The sequence below is a fragment of the Leucopleurus acutus genome, assembly GCF_964270905.1.
Source record: "Leucopleurus acutus genome assembly, chromosome: 11".
Classification (NCBI taxonomy): domain Eukaryota; kingdom Metazoa; phylum Chordata; class Mammalia; order Artiodactyla; family Delphinidae; genus Leucopleurus; species Leucopleurus acutus.
The window spans coordinates 21,504,590-21,532,042 of NC_139152.1; the positions used below are offsets into that span (position 1 = coordinate 21,504,590).

The window sequence follows — 27,453 nt, forward strand, 5'->3', positions numbered from 1 at the left end:
AGGAATAAGACAAGGATGCCCACTCTCATTACTTTTACTCAACATAGTATTGGAAGTCCTAGCCACAGCAATCAGACAAGAAAAAGCAATAAAAAGAATCCAAATTGGAAAGGAGGAAGTAAAACTGTCACTGTTTACAGATGACATGATACTATATATAGAAAATTCTAAAGGTGGCACCCCAAAACTAGTAGAACTCATCAATAAATTCAGTAAAGTTGCAGGATACAAAATTAATATACAGAAATCTGTGGCATTTCTATACGCTAATAATGAACTATTGGAAAGAGAAATTAAGAAAACAATCTCATTTACAATTGCATCAAAAAGAATAAAATTCCTAGGAGTAAATCTAACCACTGAGGTAAAAGACTTGTACTCTGAAAACTATCAGACATTGATGAAAGAAACTGAAGAGGATACAAACAAATGGAAAGATACACTCTGCTCATGGATTGGAAGAATTAATATTGTTAAAGTGACTATACTACCCTATGTAATCTACAGACTCAGTGCAATCCCAATGGCATTTTTCACAGAACTAGAACAAACAATTCTAAAATTTGTGTGGAAACACAAAAGACCTCTAATAGCCAAAGCGACCTTGAGAAAGAACAATGCTGGAGGTATCACAATCCCTGGTTTCAAACTATACTACAAAGTTACAATAATCAAAACAGTATGGTACTGGCAGAAAAACAGACACATAGATCAATGGAACAGAATAGAGACCTCAGAAAGAAACCAAAGTTCATATGGTCAATTAATCTACAACAAAGGAGGCAAAAATATACAACTGGGAAAAGACAGACTCTTAAATAAATGTTGTTGGGAAAACTGGACAGCTACATGCAAAAGCATCAAACTGGACTACTTTTTCACACCATATACAAAAATAAACTCAAGATGGATTAAAGACTTAAAGGTAAGACCTGAAACCATAAAAGTCCTTTTAAAACAAACCCATAGTAAGTAATTTCTTTGACATTGGATTTAGCAATATATTTTTTTGATCTGTCTCCTCAGGCAAGCCAAACAAAAGCAAAAATAAACAAATGGACAATATCAAACTAAAAGCTTTCGCTTAGTGAAAGAAATTGCCAATAAAATGAAAAGGCAGCCTACTGAGTGTAAGAAGGTATTTGCAACTGATATATGTGATAATGGGTAATACCTGAAATACACAAAGAACCCATACAACTCAACATCAAACAAACCAGCAACCTGATTCAAAAATGGGCAGAGGACCTGAACAGCCATTTTTCCAAAGGAGGTATGCAAATGACCAACACACATATGAAAAGATGCTCAACATCTCAAATCATCAGGGAAATGCAAATCAAAACCACAATGAGATACCATCTCACACCTGTCAGAATGGCTATCATCCAAAAAAGACAACAAATAACAAGTGTTGGCGAAGATATGGTGGAAAAGGAACCCTGTGCACTGTAAATTGATGCAGCCACTATGGAAAACAGTTTGCAGTTTCCTCAACAAATTAAAAATAAAACTACCATATGATCCAGAAATTTCACTTCTGGGTATTTTCCCAAAGAAAACCAAAACACTAATTCCAAAAGATATATGAACCCCAATGTCCATTGCAGCATCATTTAAAATAGCCAAGATATGGAAGCAACCTAAGTGTCCATGGATGGATGAATGGATAAAGAAGATGTGCTACACACACACACACACACACACACACACACACACACACACACACACACAAAATGGAATATTACTCAGCCATTAAAAATGAAATCTTGCCATTTGTGACAACATGGATGACTCTAGAGGGCATTTTGCTAAGTGAAATAAATCAGACAGGAAAAGAAAAATACTGTCTGATCTCACTTATATGTGGACTCTAAAAAACAAAACAAACAAACAAAGCAAAATGAAAACAGACTCATAGATACAGAGAACAGATGGATGGTTGCTAGAGCAGAGGTAGGTGGAGGGCTGGGTGAAACAGGTGAAGGGAATTAACAGTATAAATCTCTAGTTACAAAATGAATAACCCACAGGGATATAATATACAGCATAAGGAATATGATCAATAATATTGTAGTAACTTTGAATGGGGACAGATGGTACTTGACTTACCGTGGTGTTCATTTTGTAATGTATATGCAAATGTCAAATTACAATGTAGTATACCTGAAACTAACACAATGTTTTACATCAACTATATTTAAAGTTTTAAAAAGATAACTTCTTTTCAAAAGATTTTAGTTGCTTACAACAGAGGGCCTGCAGAATCTGTATCAAAATGAAATACAAAAAACTTACCATGTTAGACCTGTGGCCAGGTTCGGACATGAAGGGGAAGCTGCTTGCTTTCCAGAGTTCTCTGAAAAAGCAAAAGAATGCCCATGATATCTAGTAGTTGACTCCAAGGGAGCTTAAAAAGACAAAAGGAAGCTTCTTTATGAAAGAGTTAAGTGCTATCATCAGGAATGTGGGTAGGAGTGCAGGAATAAAATTTGAATAAATAAATAAATGGCAAGAAAAACTGGCAGAGACTATGCATCTTTGAACTTCAAATTAACATTTGTCATAAGCTTCAAAAGAGTCCTAAACTCTTCACTGTCCAAAACCTCCTGGCCATCACTAAAACACTTCATGAGGCCGGTGAAGTAATATATTTCACAGGTTCTGTAACACTTAGAAGACCAAGAAAGAACAAACCCTCCTGATCTTTAGGTAAATATGGCATCATCTGCAAGTAGAACATAATCAGATTTATTTGATGGTCAAACCCTTCAGAGCTGCAAATAATTTACTGTGTTTGATTAAATTTATTTTCTTCATAGTTTGAAAAGAAGAAAATAGTACACTGGCGTGTGTGTGTTTGTGCTTCTGTGTCTATGTGGAAAATAGCAAGGTTGGCTAATGGAAGAAGAGCATAAAAGACTTTTTTGCAAAATCAACTGAAGGTATCTACAGTGACTACTTTAAAAGTATGATCATTTTTTAAAAAAATTTCTTAACAGTTTAAAACATTATGAAAGAGAAAGAAAATTCAGACCAAGGGAAAAAGAGATAATGTAAGCATGCCAACTCTGAGAATTGTCAGAGTTGCCATGGTTATTTCAAATCTGCTTTGAGCTTCCTAGCAGCCAGGACAATGGGCTCACTAAATTACAAAGCTTTGTTACTGGAATAAGAAAATATTCTAGTTCCTCAGAAAAAGAAAGGCTTTCCTTGATTTTAAATTCCAAAGGTATCTCTCATGTGAAGAAAAAGAATACAGTATAATATAGTATATACTATCTTCAATTGGATTTTTATTGCTAACATCAAATGATTGTTTAAAGCACTGCTGCTTAGTGAAGGCATTTCTGGGAGGTCTAAGGAATCCCCACTAAACATACAGCCCTCCCATGCTCTAGAAATATCACTGTTCTCTGGAGAACACATTAGGATCTTCATTCACACCTAAGTGAATATATTTTTCCACTTGATTGTATCCTGTCATATAAACATAATCAATAGAATCAACTGTCACAAAATTCATTCATTAGTTTTTTAGATGAACACAGGAACTAAGGCTCTGAAAGTTGGAAAGGATTTCAGAGAGCTCTTGGTCCAATAATAAATTATAGCAGCTAATGTCACAAAAGGCCTCTCTGACAATCAGTATAGAAATTTGGCATGCAGGCTGTCATGGACAGTTGGATCACTCTCTCACAAGCCCATCTATCTACTCCACTGCTGTAGACAGTTGTTCTATTATGTTATGCTGAAAACTACTGGACTGTAATTTCCACCCGCTTTTTTTTTTTTTTTTTTTTTTTTTTTTTTTTGCGGTACACGGGCCTCTCACTGTTGTGGCCTCTCCCGTTGCGGAGCACAGGCTCCGGACGCGCAGGCTCAGCGGCCATGGCTCACGGGCCCAGCCGCTCCGTGGCATGTGGGATCTTCCCAGACCAAGGCACGAACCCGTGTCCCCTGCATCGGCAGGCAGACTCTCAGCCACTGCGCCACCAGGGAAGCCCTCCACCCGCTTTTAAAGTCTGTCCTCCAGATCAACTGAGCAGCTCTCAAGTATAAGAAGACACTTTTGCTTTACCACTTCCGTCTTACCTTCCCTAAGCTAAACATCTTCAGTTTATGCTATTCGTCCATTTAAAATGATGCTGATTACTTTAAAAGTCATATAACACTTTAAAGTTTTTTCAGTGCTTTGTATACATGACCTCATGTTTACCCTTACATCTATGAATGCTCTACAACAGGTATTTTAATCATGAGAACACTAACTGGCCCCTAGATCATACCACTGATTTATGGCAGAATGTAGACTAGAAGCTTGGCCTCTTCATTTTCTTCCTATCTCTGTGTTTAAACGATCAGTTTACTACACTGAACACTCATTAACCACAGTGAATATTCAAGAGAAGAAAGTCTGAAGACATTTTACTCATGTTAAGAAAATAATCAGGAAGACTCATTTATGGTAACTAATACTTGTAAATTTACAATTTTTCCAAGTGTTAAGAATTTTATATAGGTGTTTGGAACTTCTGAAAGAGATATTTTTAAAGTTTTTCTCTTGTTTTTAGCTAAAATTTTGACAAAACTATAGGTCTGAGTTCAGGTTCATGTTTAGGTTTGAGTTCAGGTTTAAGTTTGCTGATTATCCCAACCATAAGATAATAAAACTAATATAAACCCTCTGGTTTGCCAAATAAAAATAGAATTCTTTGAGTAATAAAAATGTGTGAAGGTTCTAGGACTTTATGTACTTCAGTCAGTTCAGATACCATTTTCCTGCTGTTATTTTTTCCTATATTCATTTTCATCCACTCAATTATTGAGTTCCTGGGCATCTTCTGCTTTCTCTTTTGTGTTCCTAGCAAGAATTATCGGAATTCAAACATTTTCCCTTAAACAGCAACAACAAAAATCCACTGAACACATAAAACTTCACCTGTTGGGGTAAAATCCTCAAGGGCCCTAGAACTATATATACGGTACTCAAAGACACAGAAGCAGCAGTCGTTAATGGTCTGTAATTAAAATCTCAGCTTTAAAATGTGCCTCCAGGGGCATTTCAACAAAGTCCAACTTAAAGAACTTTCACTGTGCCAAGGAGGTGCTCTACTAAGCATGAGCACATTGGAAAGTCAAGTGGTGAGAGCCCACCCTCACCCACTGTAGGAGGCCGTGTGCATCACTGCGGGAACTCCCGGAGCGCAAGCTGACACTGCAGCGACAGGGCAGAAGGAGAACTGAAGAGGCTCTGCACTTCTACGGACATGGAGCACAAACCTCTGAGGATGTGATGAATTGAGACTAATAGCAGGTTGCACTACTGGAAATATTAGTCTGATTGCACATTGTTTAAGTAGAATGAGCCTGCTCTTCAGTGTCTTTTTTCCTTTCCAAATGTGTCCAAATGTCAATTTGAGCCATTTTCCTAAGGAACAAACTAAATGGCCATCAGAATATAGAAAACGAAAATGAGTCAAAATGGCCACAGAGAGAAGCAGACTCAGAAGCCACGTGTGAAATTTCGATCAACCAGCCAGCCTCTCCTCGGGATACCGACCCAGCCACCAGCCAGGCCCACTTCCAGTGTTTAGTCTTGCAGGCAATTCCCTGTCGTTGGGCACCAGTAATTCAAGTTACCATGCTACCAAAATACGGCATTGGTTCCTTCATCCTGCATCTTCCTGGGATTCTTTACTACTCCCCAATCTTGGTCGTGCTTTCTTTCTAGAAGTGACAAAACCATACATATATATATTTGGCCGCGCAGTGTGGCACACGGGATCTTAGTTCCCTAACCAGGGATCAAACCCGTGCCCTCTGCAGTGGAAGCACCACAGCCTTAACCACCAGACTGCCAGGGAAGTCCCAACAGAATCGTTGAAACGGAGCAGGCTTTAGAGGGAAATAGTCTGCTTTTATGCTAGGTTCACCTACCTAAAGGGAAAGGATGTTTATTCCAGGCTCCTGATGTTTTTCCTTGCATCTAGAGAGACCTCAGCTCATGTAACATTCCCAACCTCTCTACTCTTTCACCACTCTGCCTCAGAGAATGAAAAGCAAATTATGTGAATGGTAACTTTGAGAAGAGTAAATAGGTCTTGCTAAGCTCAGCCCCTGCCGTGCTCTCCTTCCTTGAGGAATGGCCACTGTAATGCCCATATTCATGTCTTATCTTCCATGTTGGAAATTTTCCAAGGGCAGGGCCCCACGGGAGGAGACATGTCCACCTGGCCTGGCCCGAGAGACCGGTCTGTTTCTGACCAGCAGCACTGGGAAGCCCACAGCTGCTGCACTCCTAAGCCACATCATCTCTCCCAGCCTGAATCAGTAATAAGTATGGTACTCTGATCTCCATCTTGCTCCTTGTCTATCTCTTAAGTGGCTTGGAGCTCAGGACCATGTTTTAACTGTGTTGACCTTGCAAAGCTATTTTACTACAGTCATCATTATCCACTCACATTTGTCACGTTTTTGAACATCTTGTTCCTCTTCTGGATGTTATTTTACCCACCTGGCAGGAATGTGAATGTAAAGTGCCTAGCACAGGGCTTGGCCTTCAATTAAAGTTTACCTTCCTTTGCTTTTTTTAATTTTAATTTAGTCATCACCTGTTGTCTTGATTCCTTCTTCCCTTTAATTTCCTCCAATAAATTGGCTTCTTCTGTCTTGCATCATTGTCTTCCACACTTTCTTATTTCTTCTTTCTGTCTTTAGACACTGCCCTAAATCAACCTAAATTTAGTTCTTAAAGTGTGGTCCCAGAACCAGTAGCGTCAGCATCTTTTGGGAATTTGGTGGAAAGGAAACTCTCAGGCCCTATCCCAGATCTACTGAATCAGAAACTGCTGGTGGGGGGCTAGCAATTTGTATTTTTACAAGCCCTCCAGGTAATTCTGATGCATGGTCAAGGCTCAGAAGCAGAGGCCAACATCATTCAGTTTCTGCTCAGTTCCATGATTTGTCTCTGCCCACATACTTTTCTTTTTGTGCCTTACTCTCTTTGTGATTACCAACCATTTTGTTTGGTATCATTATCCATTGTTTCATACCTGAAAGCCCTGATACCCTCCATCTCCATCCAGAAAGCGGGGGAAAAGGGTGACCATTTGGCCCTCAAATGATTTAAAATTAGGATCTACGGTCTCTTTTGTACAGATTTTTTTTTGTCCACCCCAAATTATTATACCTAACTTATTGAAAATTTAGGCAACTCAGTTTGTTTTAATTTAGTTTACCAAGTTTTCATTTTCGAAGCCACTGTATAACATAAACCCACTCACAAATCTGCAAGCCTTTGCTCTGTGTTTTGTTTTTAACGGGTAAATAGAAAATCTCCTACCACAGGAAACTACAGGTAGCACTGAAAAAAACCGGTTTTCACAGCACTGGTTTCCGAACAACTTGAAAAGCATCAAGCAACTCAATTATCCTAAAATTGTCATCCAATTTGCTTCTCTGTGGGAAAGCTAGTATTCTTATGTCATGAAGACCAAGAAATTGTTTGCTTTCTGGAATATGTGAATATTTTCCTTCCTACCACTGCCGAATCTCTGAAAGAATATCTAGGGGCAGCAAGGATGGGATGGGCATTAGGACCAGGGGCAAGGGGAGAAGAGGTAAATGGGAGCTGAGAAAAAAAAAAAGGTGCTTTTCATTTCAAATGACCCCCAAATGTCACTATTTAATTTGATGAATAAGTTTTAAAATTATCCTTTAGTAAATTTTAGCTAAGTCTAGGTACTTCAAATAATTGAATGGTTCAGGTACTTATTAACTTTCCTTCTTCCATTCCTCAAATATTGATGCAAATTAATTTTCAATCAACAAAATTTATAGACATGCATGAGTCTATAATAAATTAGTGTTCATGTGCAACATTTTGGGGAAATGTCATTCTTTCTCATGCCATTCATTAGGACGCATTTTGAGGGGAAGCAAGTCAACCACTTAAGTTGTAATGAAAAGCATTTAGTATTTATTAGTGTGTAGGAGTCTTGTTCTCAAAGGAGCATTTCACAGCTATTATTCATTCAATCTCAGTTTCCCTGGGAGGGAGGGAAAGGGTGCCCAGTGAGCCAGTCCATGAGTTGAGTCATTGTTCAGATCCATTCCAAAGGACTACTCAGTTACAACTAAACCTAAGTTCAAGTTAAGATTCTCTGGCTAAGGCTTTTCTCTGTGATCTACTCCCACTGGAAACAGCTCAGACATCACTTATCTGGCCTCTGATCACCTTCCACCTACAAGACCCTGGGACGCATACAGGCACAAGAAACCTTGAGGAACAAGAGCCTTCCAGGATAAAGCAGCTGCAACTTCAGATTTCTTCTGAGATTCCCATAGTCCCCATGACAGCCAGATCTTACACCTTATTTTCAATATTCCAAGATCTTTCATTTGGTGATAGTGATGATAGAAGTCCTCCTTTCTGATTTTATCTTCATTGATTTCTATCTTTTGTACTTCCTTCACCTTACAGAAATGACACTTCTGTCTCATTTCTTTCTTAAGTCTTCTTTCTAATCCTAGCTGGTCAAGTTCCCTCTGGTTTCCCTTGCTCTACCAACCAGTCTGGACTCCAGGACGAGTTGCTTCAACACTGTCTTCTTGAACAGTCCTTCCACGTGTTACCTTTTCTGGAGTCTTTCATGTTAATCTTGGCCTCTTTCAACTTCTTTTCCATCTCCACACCTAAGCTACCAAACTTTTGGGAAAGACTCCAAAACCATATCAAATACTTTTCCTCAGCAGTCCTTTCAGACACTCCAGTGGACTTTGTACAGCTTCACGCACGATGGTTACTGGTTTACCCCCCTAAAATGCCCCGTTGTTATTCCAGCTTCCTTATTCTATGTAGTTAACCTCCCCACTTAATGTTATCATGTCCTTTTTGGTCTCCCCCTTCAAATTTTCTTTGTGTGTCCACTCTTTTCTTCCTCAGTGTTCCAGAGGGAGCTGTGCCCCTTCTATATTCAATTTAGGCATCCCTTCAACCTTTTCTCCATTCCTTTCCTCAGCTCTCTGTCTCCTCTCTTCATCTCCATCTCTTGAATGCTTCTGTTAGGCCTACAAACACTCTCAGTATTCTATGAAAAACAACAAGCAAGGAAGCAGACGAATGTTGGTCTCCTTTCCAGGGCAAATCTATTTGCTCCTGGACCTCTTGAAAACTGGCAAATGCCGCACTGTTTCATAGAAATCTCTTTCTTGGGGGCCACCAATGACCTCTAGTCACCAAATCCAATGAACTGTTTTATCTCCAGTTTACCTGATCTCTCTGACATGTCTGCTGTCACCAACTCACTCCTTGCTTGGCTTTTGGGACACCCACTGTGTTCTACCTGTGCCTTCTTTCCTCCCTTCAGGGATTCCTTCCTCTCCCAACTTATCGAAGTCATCTTCCACAGGTGCTTTCTCCAGACCTCTTTTCTCGAATCTCTTCTTGACTTCCTCAACTCCCACATTTTAAACTACTGCTTCTTGTGGATTATTCCAAAAATCTAAATTCCGACTGCCATTGGACATTTCTACCTTGAACATTCTAGAGGAAGGTTCGCAAAACTAATTCTATAAAGGACAGCTAGTAAATGTGTTAGGCTTTGCAGGCTGTACGGTCTCTGTCATGACTGCTGAACTCTCGCTGTTGTGGTGTGAAGGCAGCCACAACACATAAATGGAAGGGCGTGTCTGTGTTTCAATAAAACTTTATTTATAGACACTAACATTTGAATTTCATAGAATTTTCATGTATTACGAAATACTCTTCTTCTTCGGAATTTTAAAAAATCATTTAAAAATGGAGAAGTCTTTCTTAGCTCTTAACAAAACAGGCAGCAAGCTGGATTTGGCCCTCCGACCGGCTGGCCCATCCCAGAGGCATTGCCACAGTCACATGCTCCTCAGCCATTTACTCCTCCTTCCCCATTGTGATACTGTTTCCTCTTTAAGGCTGTCTTTATTTTTGCTTTAAGTTAAGAGTTGTGTGCCGTGTAATCTCCTGCAGGTACAGACTTCTTCTAGAGTGGGCTTAGGAAAAACAAATATTAATAAAGTATTCCCATGTCCAGATAAGGAAGTTGAGGCCCAGCTTGGATCTGTCGTAGAGCTGAGTAGCACTAAAGCCCGCATTAGACAACTCTTTGGACCAAGACTCTAGATGAATTGTCACACAGCGGTCAGTTACTATAATGTGGAGATATATATATATATATATATATATATATATATATATATATATATATATAAAAGCAACTTCATTTATTTATTTTATTTATTTTTTGGCTGCGTTGGGTCTTCGTTGCTGTGTGCGGGCTTTTTCTAGTTGTGGCGAGCGGGGGCTACTCTTCGTTGTGGTGTGCAGGCTTCTCATTGCAGTGGCTTCTCTTGTTGCAGAGCACAGGCTGTAGGTGCGCAGGCTTCAGTAGTTGCAGCACGTGGGCTCAGTAGTTGTGGCTCACGGGCTCTACAGCACAGGCTCAGTAGCTGTGACACACAGGCTTAGTTGCTCCGCGGCATGTGGGATCTTCCCGGGCCAGGGATCGAACCCGTGTCCCCTGCATTGACAGGCAGATTCTTAACCACTGCACCACCAGGGAAGTTTCTGTGGGTTTATATTTTTTTGTGTGTTTTTGTTTTTGTTTTTTGTTTTTTTTGGTTTTTTTTGTTTTTTTTTTTTTTGGTATGCGGGCCTCTCACTGTTGTGGCCTCTCCCGTTGCGGAGCACAGGCTCTGGACGCGCAGGCTCAGTGGCCATGGCTCACGGGCCCAGCCGCTCCGCGGCATGTGGGATCCTCCCGGACCGGGGCACGAACCCGTGTCCCCTGCATCGGCAGGTGGACTCTCAACCACTGCGCCACCAGGGAAGCCCTGTGGGTTTATATTTTTAAACACAGAAACCGAGAAGAAGAAAACCTAAGAACCTTGATTCTTTGCAGACCTATGATCCATATTGCATTCTATCCCATACTGCATTCTATCCATATTGCATTCTATCCCCCTTACAGAACGCTATAAGCACGTTCTCTCGTCAGTCTGACGGCTGGTTATGTCAGGCAGCCAGGAACTGGTGGAAGAGGGGAAGCAATGTTTACTAGAGCGAAGTTCCACAGATGTCCGTTTAAGGTTGAAGTCGACATCATCGTATGAGTAAAGAAGATCTAGATTACAAGTATCATAATCTCGATACTGGCGGACAGAGTTAAAGTCCAGTATTGCATTTAAAGAAAAAAAAAGTGGGACTTCCCTGGCGATCCAGTGGTTAAGACTCCCCGCTTCGACTGCAGGGGGCGTGGGTTTGATCCCTGGTCCAGGAACTAAGATCTTGCAAGCTGTGCAGCGTGGCCAAACAAAACAAAATTTAAAAAAAAATAAAGTGAGATGAATTTGCTACTAGTTAAAAATATGTACAGAGAGAATGGATTATTTTCCTGTAGCTAATGCCTATTTTATCCTCTTAAATGTTTTGTCTCAGAATTCACCCAGAGTTCTGAGTTCTACAAAGAATACTGTAATATTCACTTAGCTTTTTTTAATCTTATTGAGGTCGTAGATTCTTTCATAACCCCTTTTCCTACCTCTCCCGTTTTAGGATTTTGAGGAATGAATTCATCCCTACTTCGTTCAGGGCTTAGATGTTTGTTTTTTCAGCCATGGGCCGATTTGGCACTATTTATTTTAACTTTCATATTTTAGATTATCTTGTTAATATATATTCCAATGGAAGAACTTTACGAAAAACCTAAATTACAAATGTTACTTTACTTTGTGAGAAGAACAAAGCAACCAACAAATACACAAGAATATTCGGCAAAGAAGTACCATTAGATACGACACCAATTGTGGTATAAAAAATAAACCATGAATATGTGTGTGATTCTATCCTCATTCCAATTTATAATTTTTTTTTTTGAAATTCAATGATGTTAACCTTGCTTTATTCTTCTTTCACTATTGTATTATAAAGTGACCCTGGAAGAATTTTGTTTCTTGAGACTGCATTTGATCATAAGCAGAATTTGGCCCTAATTAAAATGGGATTATTATGGGATACTATATCAAAGAAATGTGCTTCTGAGGTGGGTATTCTTTTACTTGTTTTCCTTTAATAGATATAATGCAGGCCAGAACATATTACCCCTTTCAAATAACAACTCTTTGGAAAACATGTCTGGCTTTGGTAAACAGACTTTTATGTTTGAATGGAGGATTAAATTAGCCTTATCCATTTCTTAATATACAGAGAAATACACTAGCAGAATCAAAAACAAAATGTCTAGAGTTTTGTTTTTGGAAGAAAATTACTTTTTGCTTATGTAGTTTTTGATTATTCAGTATATTTTGGTAAAATACTTTACAATAGGACATCTTGTGAAATAATTTTTGTAGTAGTTTTATAGAGTAGGCTAAGCTGCTGTAAGAAAAAGCGCCCCAAAATGCAGTGGCTCGAAGCACAGTGAAGTGTGTTTGTCTCCCAGGTAACAGTGCAAGACAAGTGTCCCAGCTTGGTGGGCAGTTCTGCTCCAGCCAGTCACTGGGGACCCAGGCTGGCAATAACTCTGCCATCCACAGCTGGCTTGCAGGGTCGCTCTGGTCTAGGTGGCTACGTGGGGGAAAGAGAGGGAGTCTCAGGCCAGGGAGATCCTCTTAAGCACATGAGGCAGAAGTTCCTCGAGTCACTTGTACTCGTATTCCATTGGCAAGTACCCATTCCCATGGCCACACCTAGCTACAAGGCAGACTGGAAAATACAGTCTCTCCATGTGCCCAGGAAGAGGGGAAAAACAGAAACGGTGTACAACTGCAGTCTCCGCATATCTCTGGTTATGAAAAATTATGAATTACCAACAACATGCATTTCAAGGTCTCTAGAACGTTATACAAAACACAATAAAATGTAAGAAATAAACAGGTTAATTTTTTTCTATTATGAAAATATTCAACAAGGTAAAAACCAAGTCAGCTCTCTTTGATTTTATGTCACCACGTCAAAAAGATTTTTTTTGTACCAAACACAGACAGGAAATACCCAACTTAAAATAAATCATGTCCTAAAAGCTGGGAATTCATTTTCTCATAGAAACAATTTTCTAAAAGTGGCCAGGTTCCAAAATTACTTCAAAAGGGCTCATTTACCTCCTGTGGTACATCTGCATTGAAAAGGCAGTGGAACGCAACACAGTAGTGTAGCACTCAAAACGTGAGCTAGAAATAATTTTTTTAAATATTTTTAATATGGAAATTATGTTTAATTAGAGAAGGACGAGGTGAGGGCCGTGGGGAGTGGGAAATGAATACGTTAATGCAAAGTCAAAGCGAACTTTCAGACGTATTCTGGCAGTGGTTCTTCAGTTTGAAAACACACCAAAATGTGTTTTCCTCCTTCGAGGTTAATCATAAGGGAAATGAATATGCTTATCAGCCATGCATTACAGGTAGATTTCTGGAACAAAATGGGAGGGAGAATATAATGAACAAGGTGTAGGAGGAGAGAAGTCTATAAGGTAACCAAGAAAGAGAAGGGAAGGGAGGAAAAATCTCACATGCTCATGTCTCTAGTCTACAAGGTATAAAGAAAGAGCTAAACAGAGGGAAAGACAAAGATGAGGGTGGAAGACAGGAACCAAGACTGACATAGGCATGATCTCTCAGGGGGGAAGGATGGGGACAACTTGGGATTGAGTCTTCCCTGACCCCATCTCCAGGAATTTGATTACTGACTGCAGTGAGGGTCTCGGATTAGAAGAGGCAGCACGCGAGCAACCATGGCTAGAGAAAGAATGTTCGCGATCTAAGAGGAATTTAGGGAGTGACTGACTTCTATTTCTTTTTTTGTTAATTGGCACAAGGAGAGTTCGTGGCTTAAAATTAAGAAAAAGAAAACATATCAAAATGAAAATTAGAAGAATCTTCATGGCAGAAAAGATACATCTGAACAGGGCCCTGATGAAGACACTCCTTTGCATCTTTGAAGTACACATTTGTTTTCTTCTTTCTAGCTGTTCTATTTCATTACAACTTAATAGTTCCCCTACTGCGTACAACATGACTTCTGAAATGCTTGATCTTGAGTAAAACGGCAATTTTGAGCAGCTTCATCCGGGGGTAAGTCCTGTGTCTTAAGTACCGTGGAAGGCTGTTCCCCGTGAGGCTGACTGACTGCTCACAGACCACTGATTGCGGAGCTCACCAAGGGATGTGGTTTCTCTCGCTTGACAACCACACGTACTATAATCAGAGAGACATGACATGGGGCTCCTCTGAAATTACCTCGAATTGCCTTCCAAGCAGTACTTGGTCTAACAGTGGCTCTGGCAATAAGGAACCATCGCCACGGGTATCGAAAGCCCACCCAGCCTTTCTGAAGCCTGAGTACGAAAAAATGATTTCTTTAACTTCGGAAAATGAAAGCACCATTTGAAAATAAATACAGATTCTCAAATTGGCCGCAAACTATTTAATCAAATGCCTTTTGTGGTTTCAGAGAATATGAAGACAACCCCAAACATGTTGACACAATTTCACAAATTTCTCTTATCCCAGTTTATTGATGTCTTAAGTATTTTGCAGAGAGATACAAGTTTATGAGACAAGGAATCGAAATGAAGTTTAATAAATACAAGTGTTTGTTCGTATTCCATCTTGAGTCTTAACTCTGAGCCTAATTAGCTGCGTTATCTTGAGCAGGTCCTCAGACATCTCTGGATTTGATTCCTCGACTGGAAATCGAAGGGATTCGATGAGATGAGCTCTAAGACCCCTCGCAGCTCGACAGGCAGTAATTCAAGTTTTTTCAGCTTCAGCTTTGCCGTGACAGGGGACTTTACTGGGTTTTGGGAAGATGGAGCTACTGCTTCACGCCTATGCAATACTGCCCTGAACAGACATGTCACAGCTGCTCTGGTTCCTTCTGACAGAGGCTGCTTGGATGGGCGCGAAGCCAGTGAAATTCCAGCAATAAAGACTTTTGGAAAAGCTGCCATGGGACTCTTAAGGTTTTCCACTATAACCTGATGACCCTCAGCCAACTTTACAAAGTGATGAACAAGCATTCCCAGTCAACAAAAAGAAACCCTTCAACCATGGCTCAGCCCCTCCCTGCCACTGGAGCTCTCACTCAGAACGCTAATGCCAAAATACTGGTTTACAAGTATTTTTCATTTGCAGTAATAACCTCTGAGTGAGGAGGTTTATCAGCAGAATGGACCCAAAACAAAAACAAATAAGTGGATGAAGAAACTTTTCTGTCTCATATTGGCCCACCTGATACCGGTGCTCATTTCTGAAACATCACCAGGGCATCAGTGCCCTCCCTCCCGCTCCTGAGAAGCTAGGTTTCTGGTCTCACACTTGACTCCCTGTCCCACCATGAGACAGATTCGGGAAAGCATCTCACTAAAAGATCAGGTCTCTGACCTGAAACGTCTGATTTCAATAGTAAGAGTAAGGATAAAGGCTACCTTGAACTGGGGCCTACTCTAGGTCAGATCACTCTATTTGGTAAACATTCTTTTTTTTTTAAAATTTTATTTATTTTTTTATACAGCAGGTTCTTATTAGGTGACTATTTTATACATATTAGTGTATGTAGGTCAATCCCGATCTCCCAGCTCATCCCACGAGCACCACCACCACCACCACCACCGTCACCAACACAGGCAGAAACTGAGGCCCAGACAGATAAAATAAATTGCCCAGAGTCAGCCCCACCGGCCCCACCCTAGATGCTAATCCACTCACTTCACAGCTTACCTGGAGCCATCTACAGGGCTCTGTCCTCTAGGGTGGGTGAGAGTAGCCAGGAGGATGAAGAAAGGTTAGAAACTGACAACCAGCATTGGAAGACTTCAATATATTTCATCCTCAAAGAGTCTATCCTTTTGATAGCTGTCCTCACTCAGGCTCGGGTCTCTGAAGGTCGCTCTGAAAAGTGCATTAATTTGCTTTTCATTTATCTAACAAAGACTCACTCAAGCACCTCTTACATGCACAGTAACTACTGAACTGGCTGCTGGAGAGTAGGTCTGAAAGAAGAGGAGAGCACTCCAAGATGCTGTCCTCGCCCCAGGAGGATTAGAGTCCTGTACGCAGCCTGTCAGACCTCCTTTAAACCCATGTAACCTCCCAATGCATCTTCTCTTCTGCCTATGTTACCTTCTGCCGACATTAAGAAACTAGAATTATTAAATAATTCTAATTAATAAATAAATAATTAAGAATTATTTTCTCTCAATTTTAGAAATTTGAATTTTAATCATTCATGTGAAGTTTTCACTATCTCTAAAATATACCCTAAGGATGTCCCTGATTGCTCACAGTAAACTACTGGTTACGTGCAAAGTAGTTCTTCCCCCAAATCACCACTTCTTCCCTTTTCCAACTCCAGCCTATTAGAAAACCAGAAATTAAAACCACCTGCCTTGACTGACACTGCCATGGGGTCTCCAACGGTTTCCTTTTCCTGCGTAACACCCAAGCCTGGGGGTTGATTGCCAAGGACTGGAATCTCAGCTCCCATATTTCATTTTGTCTTGCCCGTTTTGCTTTTGTTTTTAATAACTCCTTTTTATCCCCTTATTTGCTTCTACATCAAATGGCCAGACAGAACTAGACCCCTTACCTACATGGACCCCCAGAGTACAATCACAATTATTCTTTTATTACAGGAGTAGGGAAACGGACATGCTACTCATCTTTGATTAATTTCTGACACTTGGTTCTAATAAACAGAGGTTTTTGTTTTAACCAACACTTCCCTAGGGAACAGCAGGGGCTAAAATTAAAACACAGAACCAAAAAACATCTCTGCCCTGAGGAGAATAAAAAGATTTCCTTCTTTTGACTTACTCTTTGAAGCTACCCGGGGCTGAATTGATTATCTACTTCTGTCTAGAATCACTGAAGTATTATCCAGTTTTTTCTGCAGTTTGGCGTGCTGTTGTGACCCCTATTAGCATGGGGGCGTCCCAGTTTTGAGGGCAACAAGTAACACGGGCATTCTTCATAGGGCATCCACTCTTTGTCCATTTATTTGTTATAAAGCTCTAGTGGCCCATATTGCTCACAGGATAATGGCGTTTTTAGAAACCAATGCTTAGAAATCAATATATAAATTGAATGCTATGAGTGAAGTCACAGAATAAGGTAAAAAATAAATAACAGAATTATATTCACTGAATATTATGTTCGTGATACAAATTAAGCCTAACTCAATTTTTTTTTTTCCTGGATTTTTTAGTTGGATTTTTGAACTGTTTGGGTCATTATTAGAAGCTGGAGCAAGCCTATTCTGCCATGTCTCTTCTCTTTCTGTGACACCAATTATTTCAATTTATGATGCATATATTCAGAATATTAGAGCTAGATGTGACATATAAGGTAATTCTAGAAGCCCTTGCTGAAAGAACAATGCAGCCCCACCTGGATGTCCGGCCCTCTTGGAATAAACGCACGGAGGGTACACAGGGAACAGTGGAAGAGGAAAGACCTCTGTCAGACCACGCTTCCACCTTAGAAAGGTCCAGGAAGGCAAAGGGACTCACCCAGGGTGAAAAAGCTTATTAAGCAGAAGAACTAGCACTCACTGGGCTATTTCCTAGGATGGTCCCTTACCTGGTAAAAGACACGCAAGACCAGGAATGTCCTTGAAAATGCACACTGTTGTCTTCATCATAGTTTACCTGTGGGTTATGTGCCCAATTTGCTTGTAAACTGACTTGGAAACATCAATCATTCTCCAATAGTAGGTTAACTTATTTTGCTGGGTGAGCAGTCCATGACGGGAAAGTTGTGATGCTGCGGGGGCTGCCTGATCGTCACTCCTCAGCCCTCACCCTCAGCACGCTCTGGGCACCAGGTGAAAGGAACCGGCCTAACCCAGAACTCAATTTGCAATTCCCTTCTAATCTTTGCACCCTGAACCTTTGCCAGTTCTATGCTGCATTCTCTCAGCCCTTTTTGAGTCTTGCCTCACTCTAATTACAGTGGTAAAGAGTACAGATTTTGAAGTCAGACTTCCTGGGTTTGAATCCCAGCTCTGCCGCTATCTAATGATGGACTCTTGAGTAAATTACTTAATCTCTCTCCGTTTTGGCTTCCTAATCTATAAAATGGGTGTAATAGTATACCTGATAGGGTTGTTGCATTTAAAAAGTTATTATATGAGAGGTATTCAGAACAATGTTTGGCACAGAGTATACTGAATGGGAAAATTATAATTATTGGCTTTGTTTAAAGTATATTCTCACCTACAGGCCTGTAGATGATGATGATAATATAATAATGGCAACAACAACACTTATGTACCAGGCACTGTGCTGAACGCTTTACACACATTATTCCAGTTAATCACAGTAAGTCTTTACGTGCTATTAATATTATCCTCTTCTCTTCTACCCCTTATTTTTTGCAGATAAGAAAACTAAGGTCTCAAGTAGTAAGAAGCAGAGTCAGGACTTGAACCAAAATCTGTCTTGGTATCTTCCCAATCTTTCTGAGAAAAGAGGCTTGGAGTTCTTTGAAAGTTCTTTTACTTAAATGGGTTGCCTTACCTCCCATACAGGTCAGGAAGACTGAAATCCCCACATAGGCTGAAGGGCAGCAGCAGGAAGGGAAGGGTCTCTCCTGGAAGATGTCAGTCATAAGACGATGACACCATTAATGTCTTAACCTGCCCACCCTGCCTTCCACCGTGTCACATGGCACCCATGTGGGCTGTACTGCTGAGGCCACCCGGACCCCTTACTTATTTGAGTACAGTATTAGAAAATGTTCTGATTCCAGCCAAAGTGGTACTATTTGTTATCTCAATGTCAGTAGTTCTGGGGAGTCATTTATTTCTACCCCAGCCTTAGGGTAAAGGGAACATCTCTTCCTTTCCCAGATTAGGAAAAAAAAAAATTATGATTTTCCTCCCTTCCTTCAGGGCTTATAATAGGCAGTATTTTGCACTCTTGCCTCACACTCACCTAGTCTCAGTTGTCAATGTATCTTCCATTAGTCTAAACTGGTGTCTTCAGCAGAAGGTCTGGGGCTGAAGGACCAGGGGAGAGAGAGAAGGAAAGTGCCCAAGTTTGCTAGAGGAACACCATGCACAGCCTTGTCCCTGCTCCTGTACCACCTGCCCACACGTGTATCTCCTCTGGGGCTCTCTGCCCCCTTTACTCCCACATTGTACCCCAGAGCGTCACCCAGCACCTCCCAGGACAGCCTTTGGGTGATCCCCTGAAATGCAGGTGAATCAACAGCATGGCCTCTGTTTTTCCCTAAGACCCACCAGTGGCACCCATGCTACACCTGGCTCATGGGGCTAAATTTAGGAAGGGGAATAGCATGGGAAGGATTTTTACTCTACTCCCTTTCCCCACACCCACCATCATATTTAGCCGTCAAACTATTAGAAGGTGTTGCAAAGCTGAAGTTGAATGTTTGTTATATTAAGAGTGGTGGGAAAAAGAATCTGAGAAAATATATATATATATATATAAAAAACTGAATCACTTTGCTGTACACCTGAAACTAACACAAAATTGTAAATCAACTATAATTAAAAAAAAAAAAAAAAGAGTGGCGGAAAAGCTGTTTGAAGACAGACAAACACAGCTCCAGCGGCCAGGGGAAATAGAAACCCTAGTGGGCAGCTGAGGGGCTGACAGAGGAAAGATAAGCAAGCAAGTACATTTCTAGGGCCAGTGGAAGAGAACAAAGAGGGAGGTTAGCAAGTGGCCTCAGACATAAGCCTCAACCCAAAGGTCCCCTTGTCCTGTCCCAGCCTATCTGGATCTATCCTAAATTTTCCTAACATCCTTAGTTCCTTCCTTACTGGGCACTTCACCTCAATCACTGAAGCCACCACCAGCTGCCACTGCTTGGCACAAAAGGTAGGTGAGGAGAGAGGGAGTTCCCAAGCCTGTGCTGGAAGAAGAGACGGTCTCCGCACGTCCCTAGTTGTGCTCTGCGCATACTTTCCTTTAGAGACAAGGCTGCACGTGGCGCTTGGTCTCCGCAGTACTTTTAGTAGTATGCTTCAGTTGTTACAGGATCCTCAAGGGCTGGGTGTGGAACTCTAACCTATCCATATATGATGTGTCATGGGTGCTGTCGGTACCCTTCTCAGATCCCTTCCTGGGGCCAGTATGTGCAGCCCTAGCTGCTGTGAGTGTTGGTTGCTAAATGCAGCTGCCTCTCTCTCAGAGAACCACCTGTACTCTTGGGGGGAACGGGAGGTGCCTTGCAGTAGGGGTTACCACCAACCTACAGCCAATGAGTGACTGATAATAGGAGTGCAAAAGGCCAATCTCTTTGCCCCAAGGAACCAACTCTGTGGTCCAATTCCTGCTCCAGAATTCCCCACAGGATCATGGTAAAGCTGGTCTCCAGCTGAGGCCTTGTCTTGTCTTTGCTTTTATCCCCCTTACCCTATGCTACCTCCCTCGTTCCCCTTCTCCTGAGGCACACCCTCAATAAGTCACTTGCATAAGAATCCCTGTCTCAGGCTCTGCTTCCAGAGAACCTGATCTAAGACACATGCTCATTTCATGTTTATTAGAGGTCCTTCATTGTCACCAGAGCAATACATCTCTGAGAAAACCAAGGGTGAGAAGAGGAACAGCTTGACAGGACCCTAAGCCAAATTTGGACATACAGTGCAACTCAATTTATAATATTCCTGGGCCTACGCCTAAATGAAGATTTACTTATTCATACTCTACGGTAATTCTTCTCTTTCTACAGAATATGAGTTATTATACTTATTAAAAGAATTAGATGCGTAGCATTTATTATTAATCAATACATTTGTTACAATTCTTTCAAATGTGGCTGGATGATTCTAAATTATTTTATAATAATTATTCTTACTATGGTCATATAAATCTCACATTTTAAATCAGTTGTTGGGTTGTTTTCCCTCCAAGAACGATAAACTCTGTTACTGTGGATGATTGGGTCCCTGATAACGAGGCTCTGGTTAATCCAGCAGTGTTATAAACAGATCAGATTTCCAGTTTGCAATTAATAAAAATATAATTAAACCCATAAAGGCAAAGCAGAAGATATTTTAATCTTTCTGCTATGATTCAGCAGTCATATCGGGGACATCATTATAAACCTCAATTATAGCATTGGAGAAGTGTAGGGAGATTGGTGAGTGGCATTCAGGTGGAAAGAATGCCAGACAGTCCAGATTTTACTGCACGTGCTTACAAAGATGCAACTTCTTAACATCAGGCACCACATTCACTGTTTTTCCCCAGTATTTGGATCCTAGTATAGGCTCTCGTGGAGGTCCCCCATAGTTAATCTCAGCTGACTAAATCCATTCTCCTAGCCTACAATTAAAAAACCAAGGGCTTCCCTGGTGGCGCAGTGGTTGAGAATCCACCTGCCGATGCAGGGGACACGGGTTCGTGCCCCGGTCCGGGAAGATCCCACATGCCGCGGAGCAGCTGGGTCCGTGACCCATGGCCGCTGAGCCTGTGCGTCCGGAGCCTGTGCTCTGCAACGGGAGAGGCCACAACAGTGAGAGGCCCGCGTACCACAAAAAAAAAAACAAAAAAAAACAAAAAAAACCCAAGACTTTCATTTTCGTGGGATTATCCTCTCAAAAAACTTCTGCCTAAATAAGAAGTCAATCATATTTTAAATCCTATTTCTGAATATATTTGTATTTATTCCTTTTGGTATAAACTGTTATAGTTTCCATTTATAGTTTATGCTTTATTTTCTTTCTATATTGTACTTTGCTATTTAACATAATAAAATTTTAATCACCCTCCTGCTCCATCAAATTATTGGAGGCTCCTTTAAGGAGTTATTTATGATTTGGTCTCTAAACATTTTATTATTTTTTTAACAAGAAACTATCATTAAATAAAAAATTCCTACAGATCTGAGAACTGTTGGTTGTTTCTAAAAAGGCCCTTTATGTGGGTCAAATAAATCACAATATTTATAGATCTTTGCAGTGTTTCAGTACGTGTACAAGATTTTCACTAGGAATGGTGAAGAAAACCACATTTAGTTGCTTTCTACACACATATACTGAAGAGAAGAGGAGAGATGAGTTTTTTTCCTTCCAAACTTGTCAGTAACAGTGACTAAATGCAGGCTTGGTAAGATAGGCTGAATAACTTTAAATGATCCCATTTGTACAAATTTTAGTATATGACTTCAGGCTTCAAGGTAGCCTTGATATCACAAGATTGTTGCTGTAACTCCAGCTATTACATCTGTGTTTCAGGCAAGAATAGTGCTTGACTCAGCCCTGCTCATAAATGAGGACACACAAATGAGTTTTCCTGGAAGGCCCATATCCACATGGCCAACACTTAGTAACCCCTATCTGCAAGGAAGGTTGTGAAAGAAAACTTCTCACTGGGCACAAAATCAGGTTTCTATTACTAAGAAAGACGTGGAGAAAGGGAATGGGATGGGCAACTAGCATTATCTACCTAATTTTCTCTTTTAGCATCTCTTTCCTCAGATGGCCTGTGAGCTCATATTAATATTAATTTTGTCATTAATTTTTGTAAGCCCAGAACTAGCACAGTACCATATTTATTATGTTTATAAATTAATGACGAAAATGGAACTCTCAGCTCGTTATAGGTTAGAAGGAAGAAGATCCAAGGCAAGTATAACAGATGAGTAGATGACATGAGTTTACTGCATTTATACTATCATTCATTCATTTAATTGTTATTTCAACTAATATTAATTGAGTTCCCAGTCTGAGCCAGGCCCTGTGTCAGGCATGGGGGATAGAGCTATAAATACAACAGAGCCCCCGGCTTTAAGAAGGGGGTGGGGGGGCGAAGTTGGAGGACGATAGTGAGGGCTCCACTGGTAAACAAGCAATTTCAGGGTCACATGGTAAGAGAAGTGAGGAGTGGTCCTGAGCCACCGTTTGAGGTTAGTAAGCTGTTAGTAGTCTGGGTGAAACACACAGTGGGGAAAGAAGCAGCGAAAGAGAAGGGAAGATAGGTGGGACTAGACAATAAAAAAATGTGTCAGTTATACTCAGAAGTCCATAATTTACTCCTTCCAGCACACATACCTACTTGTTTCTGACAAAATGTTTGTTTCTCCCTTGGACTTCCTCATGAACGGATTTCCCGACACGTGGCCCTTAACGGATCTGACCCACTGACAAGCTTCTTCTGGCCTAACCTGTAGTTACAACTGTGTTCCATGAGCCTTATCTGACATGGTACAACTGTCTTCCCAGCATCCCATCTTACAAGGTGGTGTTCCCTGGTGGACCTGTTTGGGAAGTGTTGGTCCAGATACATATTTCTCAAGCTTAGCAATCTGATTCCACTGACACAATAAAGAAAAAGTTTCCAGGGATTTCCAGAGAAAGGAATTTATCCCCATATGTTTCTCTCCCTTCAGATTCTCTTCTTTTCTGAATCCATCCTCTCAGATTCTTTTCTTGAAAATCAAATCTGATTACATCACAGGGCTTGAAGTGCATGAATACTCACTCATCTAGTTAGGTTACTTTCAGGGAATATAATTAGAAAGCAGAAATAAGGGTTGTTTACAAATCCTGCCAAGGACATTTGGTGTGATCTCAGGAAGGCTTAACAGGGGTGTGATTATGGCTAAGAAAGCTCAAAACAAATTATACTATATGCTGAGGAAAGAATGCATTAACCACATGGGGCTGAGGTAGGGAAGAGATTTTTCTGGGTTTATCCGGGCTGGACAGAGGTAACTTCACTGACTTCTGCAGCCACCATTAAGGCACACTCTGAGTCGGAGGTAGGGATACCTTATCAGGTACCTGGATCCTAGTGCTTTCCCTAAATAGTGGACACAGATATTCAATCATAGCAAATTTCATCTGATTTAAATGCTGGTCACATGAAAGGTAGTTGTCATGAGTCAGTCAACTTGTTCACCTCTGGATGCATGATAAAATCGAGGTCAGGACCCTCCTGGTGACCAAGAGAGACTAGATTAAGGTTCTTCTACTTGGTAAGATCCTGAGTCCTGGTTTAACAATAGCCACACTCCTTCCTGTTATCACTCATCCCTGTTTCAAGATCTCCATTAAAGAAGCATGACTATGGCAGATTCATTTTGTTGTGCAGTGGAGGCTAACACGACATTGTAAAGCAACCATACTCCAATAAAAGTTAATAATAATAAAAAAAAGAAGGATGACTATCACAGCAGAAAAAGGGAGGAAGGTCCTAAAAAAGAAGGAGGGGTCAACATTGGCAAATGCCACAAAGGGCACCAGAAGATGGGGACTGAATTTTTCCATTAGATTTGGCAATTAGGCAGTGACTGGTGTTACTCAGTGGAATTAAAGGTTGACAAGGGAATGAGAGCTTAGGAAATGTTAACATTAAGGCTGGAAAACTCCTCAGGGAAGAGGATCCATGCCCTACAGAGTCACTTAAAGAAAGTTCCCTTGGGCTTTACACTTGAGTCATAGTGAGCTTTTCTTGTCCCCAAATCCTCCAAATGTAGATTAGCCAAAGTGGAGTCTTACCATCCCTCTCCTCAGTTCACCTCTGAGGTAGAGGAACTAATGAGCTGTGCAATAACTAAAGGTCAAAATAAAAAGAGGAAGAAACAAAAAGCCTACAAACCCAAACTCCAAACAAAAAACGAATCAAGCCCTGAGTAAGATGAGCGGTAACAAGTTGTGCTTCAAATGTAATATTCCCGTTTCGATGATTAAAAAAGCAAAAGAGCAAAGAAAAAAAAAAACCCAAAAACTGAGTGTCTGGAGAATCAAAAGGGACATTTTATAACTGGAATGCTTCCTTGCACCTCATCCATTATTCATCCTCATCCCATTTCCCTCCAAACTGATAGCTATTCCTGAGTTGTGGGCTTGTGTGAGCACAAGTCTGGCCCAAAGACTGGATTCTGTCTGGTGGCTAGAGTAATCGCACGCCGTTAAAAAAGAGGTGGAGTGGTGAAAACAACACACACATCTGCGTTTCCGTATGAAAGCACTGCTTTCCTTCATTGACAATTTGCTATATTTAAAGGTAGATGCGTGTGCATATGCGTGTGCGTGTGTGTGTGTGTGTGCGTGTGTATGTGGTGGAGTGGGGAGCGGTTTTCTGAATCTGAGCCCAGCTCTTTCTAAACTTGGTTACTCACGTCTGATTCATTCGCTGTGTTTTTCGTCTCCTGTCTCTGTCACTGCCTGCTGCTGAGAAGGGGGTCGCTGAATCATTGCCACTCCAGATGAAAAGCAATTCAAACCCAGTCCTGAGGGGATGGAAGGGCTTTTTTTTTTTTTTTTTTTTAAAGCGTCCGCAGAAAAAGCCTCCTACTTTCCGGGGTGGCGGTGGAGGGCAGTTTTGCAAGTCTCATCCCCGGGCTATGGAAGATTTTGCTCCGTGAGAGTCAGCGAGGCACCGGTCATCTCACCATTTCTGGCTTTCAGGTCCACGGGCCTCGGCTGGCTGGGGGTGTGCGACCGGCCGGGTGGCGTGGGGCCGTGCCGGGGGGTATGGGGCGGGGAACCGACAGCCCGAGCGGCTGCGCCACGCTCCCCGCCGCTTTAAAAGCTCCCACAATGCAGCGCTGGCGTCCCAGTTCCGTTACACTGTCTCCCGGCGCGGGCGAACCGGCGAGGCGCGGGCGGGGTAGCAGGGGAGCGGCGGCTGTAACCCGAGCGCCCGGCCGAGGGGGGCGCCCCCGCGCCGCCGCTCTCGCGCGCTCAGCCAGCGGCCCGGCGAAGGGGCGGAGCCGCCAGCCGCCCGGCCCGGCCCCCGGCCCGGCCCCCCGCCCAGAGGCACCGGCCGCGGGAGCGAGCCGGCCGCGGACCCCGCCGCCTACGCTCGCCCGGCGTCCCGCACCGCGCCCGCCGCCCGGTGCCCGTCTCCTTGCCCAGCCTCGCCTGCCCGCTGGCCCGCGGCATCGGCGCAGCGCTGGGAGCGGCTCCCGCCGGCGGTGCCGCAGCTGCCCGCGCGCTCGCACACCCAGGCACCCCCGCCCGGGGCGTCCGCGCTCACCTAGCGCCGGCCGGGAGGTGCGCGGAGAGGGCGCGCCGGGGAGCTGGGGCCTCCCACCGGTGCGGGGCGCGCTGACTGAGGAGCGCCGGGGAGCGAGGCGTGCCGGGCTGCGTGGCCGGGGACCGGCGCTGGGCGGCTGCCGGGCGCCGCCGCGTCCCCAGCGCCCCGGCCGGCCCCGCGGGGCGGCCTGCGGGGGCGGCGCAGTTGCGAAACTGAGTAAGTATTAACTTTACTAGGCGGCCGAGATCTCTGGGCAGCGTCCGGGACCCCTCCCTCCTCCTCCTGGAGCCTCCGGGCTCCCCCTTCCCCGCCCCTCTCTCTGCACCTCGGATTTCTTCGTCCGATCTGCCCCCGCCGCCGCCGCCGCCGCCGCCGCCGCCGCCGCCGCCGCCGCCGGCTCCAGCTTCCTCCAGTTCACCTTTTCCCTCCTGTCTCCCCTTTGCACGTTCTCCTCGCCGCACACACGCGCTTTGACCGAGAGTACGAGCTTGTTTCCAGCCTCTGTTTCCTCCCAGTGTCCTTGGCTGAGGAGTTTAGAGGCCACTTTTGTTGGAAAGGGAAATGTATGTCTGGCTTCTTTAATTTCGCTCCAAATGGAAATCGGATGCTCGCTTGCCGAGCGACTGCTTGGTGAACGCTTATTTTTTTCCTCTGAAAAGATGATTGGTTTACAGGTTTTTAAATGTTGTTTGAACGATTAACCATCCTCGGTGCCTATTTCCCCTTGCCGCCAACCCGTCTGGGGAGGGGAGTCCAGAAGAGGGGACTTTCAGAGTAATTCCGTTTTGCAAACTAGAAACTTTGAGAGGGTATGTCGCGGAGAGCTTAATAAGATTGAAGCCAAAGGGACGTGAGCTTTGAGTGTGGGGTTCTCGTGTAGCACAGGATCTTTCACGCCAGGTACCTGGGCTCGTAATCGAGTGTTGCGTTGTTATTTTAGCATCCTAGAGCCGCCTGGTTGCTGAACCACTACTTTCTCAGCATCAAACGGCATCTTGAGCAGTGCAGGCGTTGGCTATAATTGCGGGTCAGTATTGCCCCTGATCTTTAGGCATTAGACGGGAAATAGATGCAGGGCACGTTTCATAGCTGACTTAAACCCGTCAGGTTAACCTTGTCAATACATCAAAGCATTGCGTTAAAAAAATTCCTCCAGGCTGATGACACAGAGGGACGAACATTTATGGATTTTCCAGTGTAATGTGCCTCAGGAATTCGTTAGATCTGTTTTGTCTGCAGGAAGCACCTTTAAATATGGATAGATTTCTGATTTTCTGTCGGTGGGATTAACCACCCATTCTGGTAGAAGGCCCCAGGTAATCTTTTATTTATTTATTTATTTTTAGATTTATTTATTTTTGGCTGTGTTGGGTCTTCGTTGCTGCGCGCGGGCTTTCTCTAGTTGCGGTGAGTGGGGGGCTACTCTTCGTTGCTGTGCGTGTGCTTCTCATTGCGGTGGCTCCTC

The 27,453-nt window shown here is 42.6% G+C and overlaps 2 protein-coding genes across 2 annotated transcripts in view; one reads left to right on the forward strand and one right to left on the reverse strand.

Annotated features, from left to right (window-relative positions):
- LOC309968321 (uncharacterized protein) overlaps nt 1-27,453 on the reverse strand; it is a gene marked incomplete at its 5' end in the record, with an annotated part of 168,954 nt that overhangs the window by 132,655 nt on the left and 8,846 nt on the right. The window contains 3 exons of the mRNA XM_082849527.1: nt 2,299-2,359; nt 15,754-15,924; nt 25,129-26,200. Of these exons, the coding sequence (XP_082705653.1) occupies nt 25,414-26,200 (787 nt within the window). The 3' untranslated portion in view covers nt 2,299-2,359; nt 15,754-15,924; nt 25,129-25,413. The remainder of the gene's footprint in view (nt 1-2,298; nt 2,360-15,753; nt 15,925-25,128; nt 26,201-27,453) is intronic.
- RASSF8 (Ras association domain family member 8) overlaps nt 26,131-27,453 on the forward strand; it is a 135,487-nt gene continuing 134,164 nt past the window's right edge. Inside the window, exon 1 of the mRNA XM_082849657.1 lies at nt 26,131-26,204. The gene's annotated coding sequence lies outside the window, so the exon portion shown is untranslated. The remainder of the gene's footprint in view (nt 26,205-27,453) is intronic.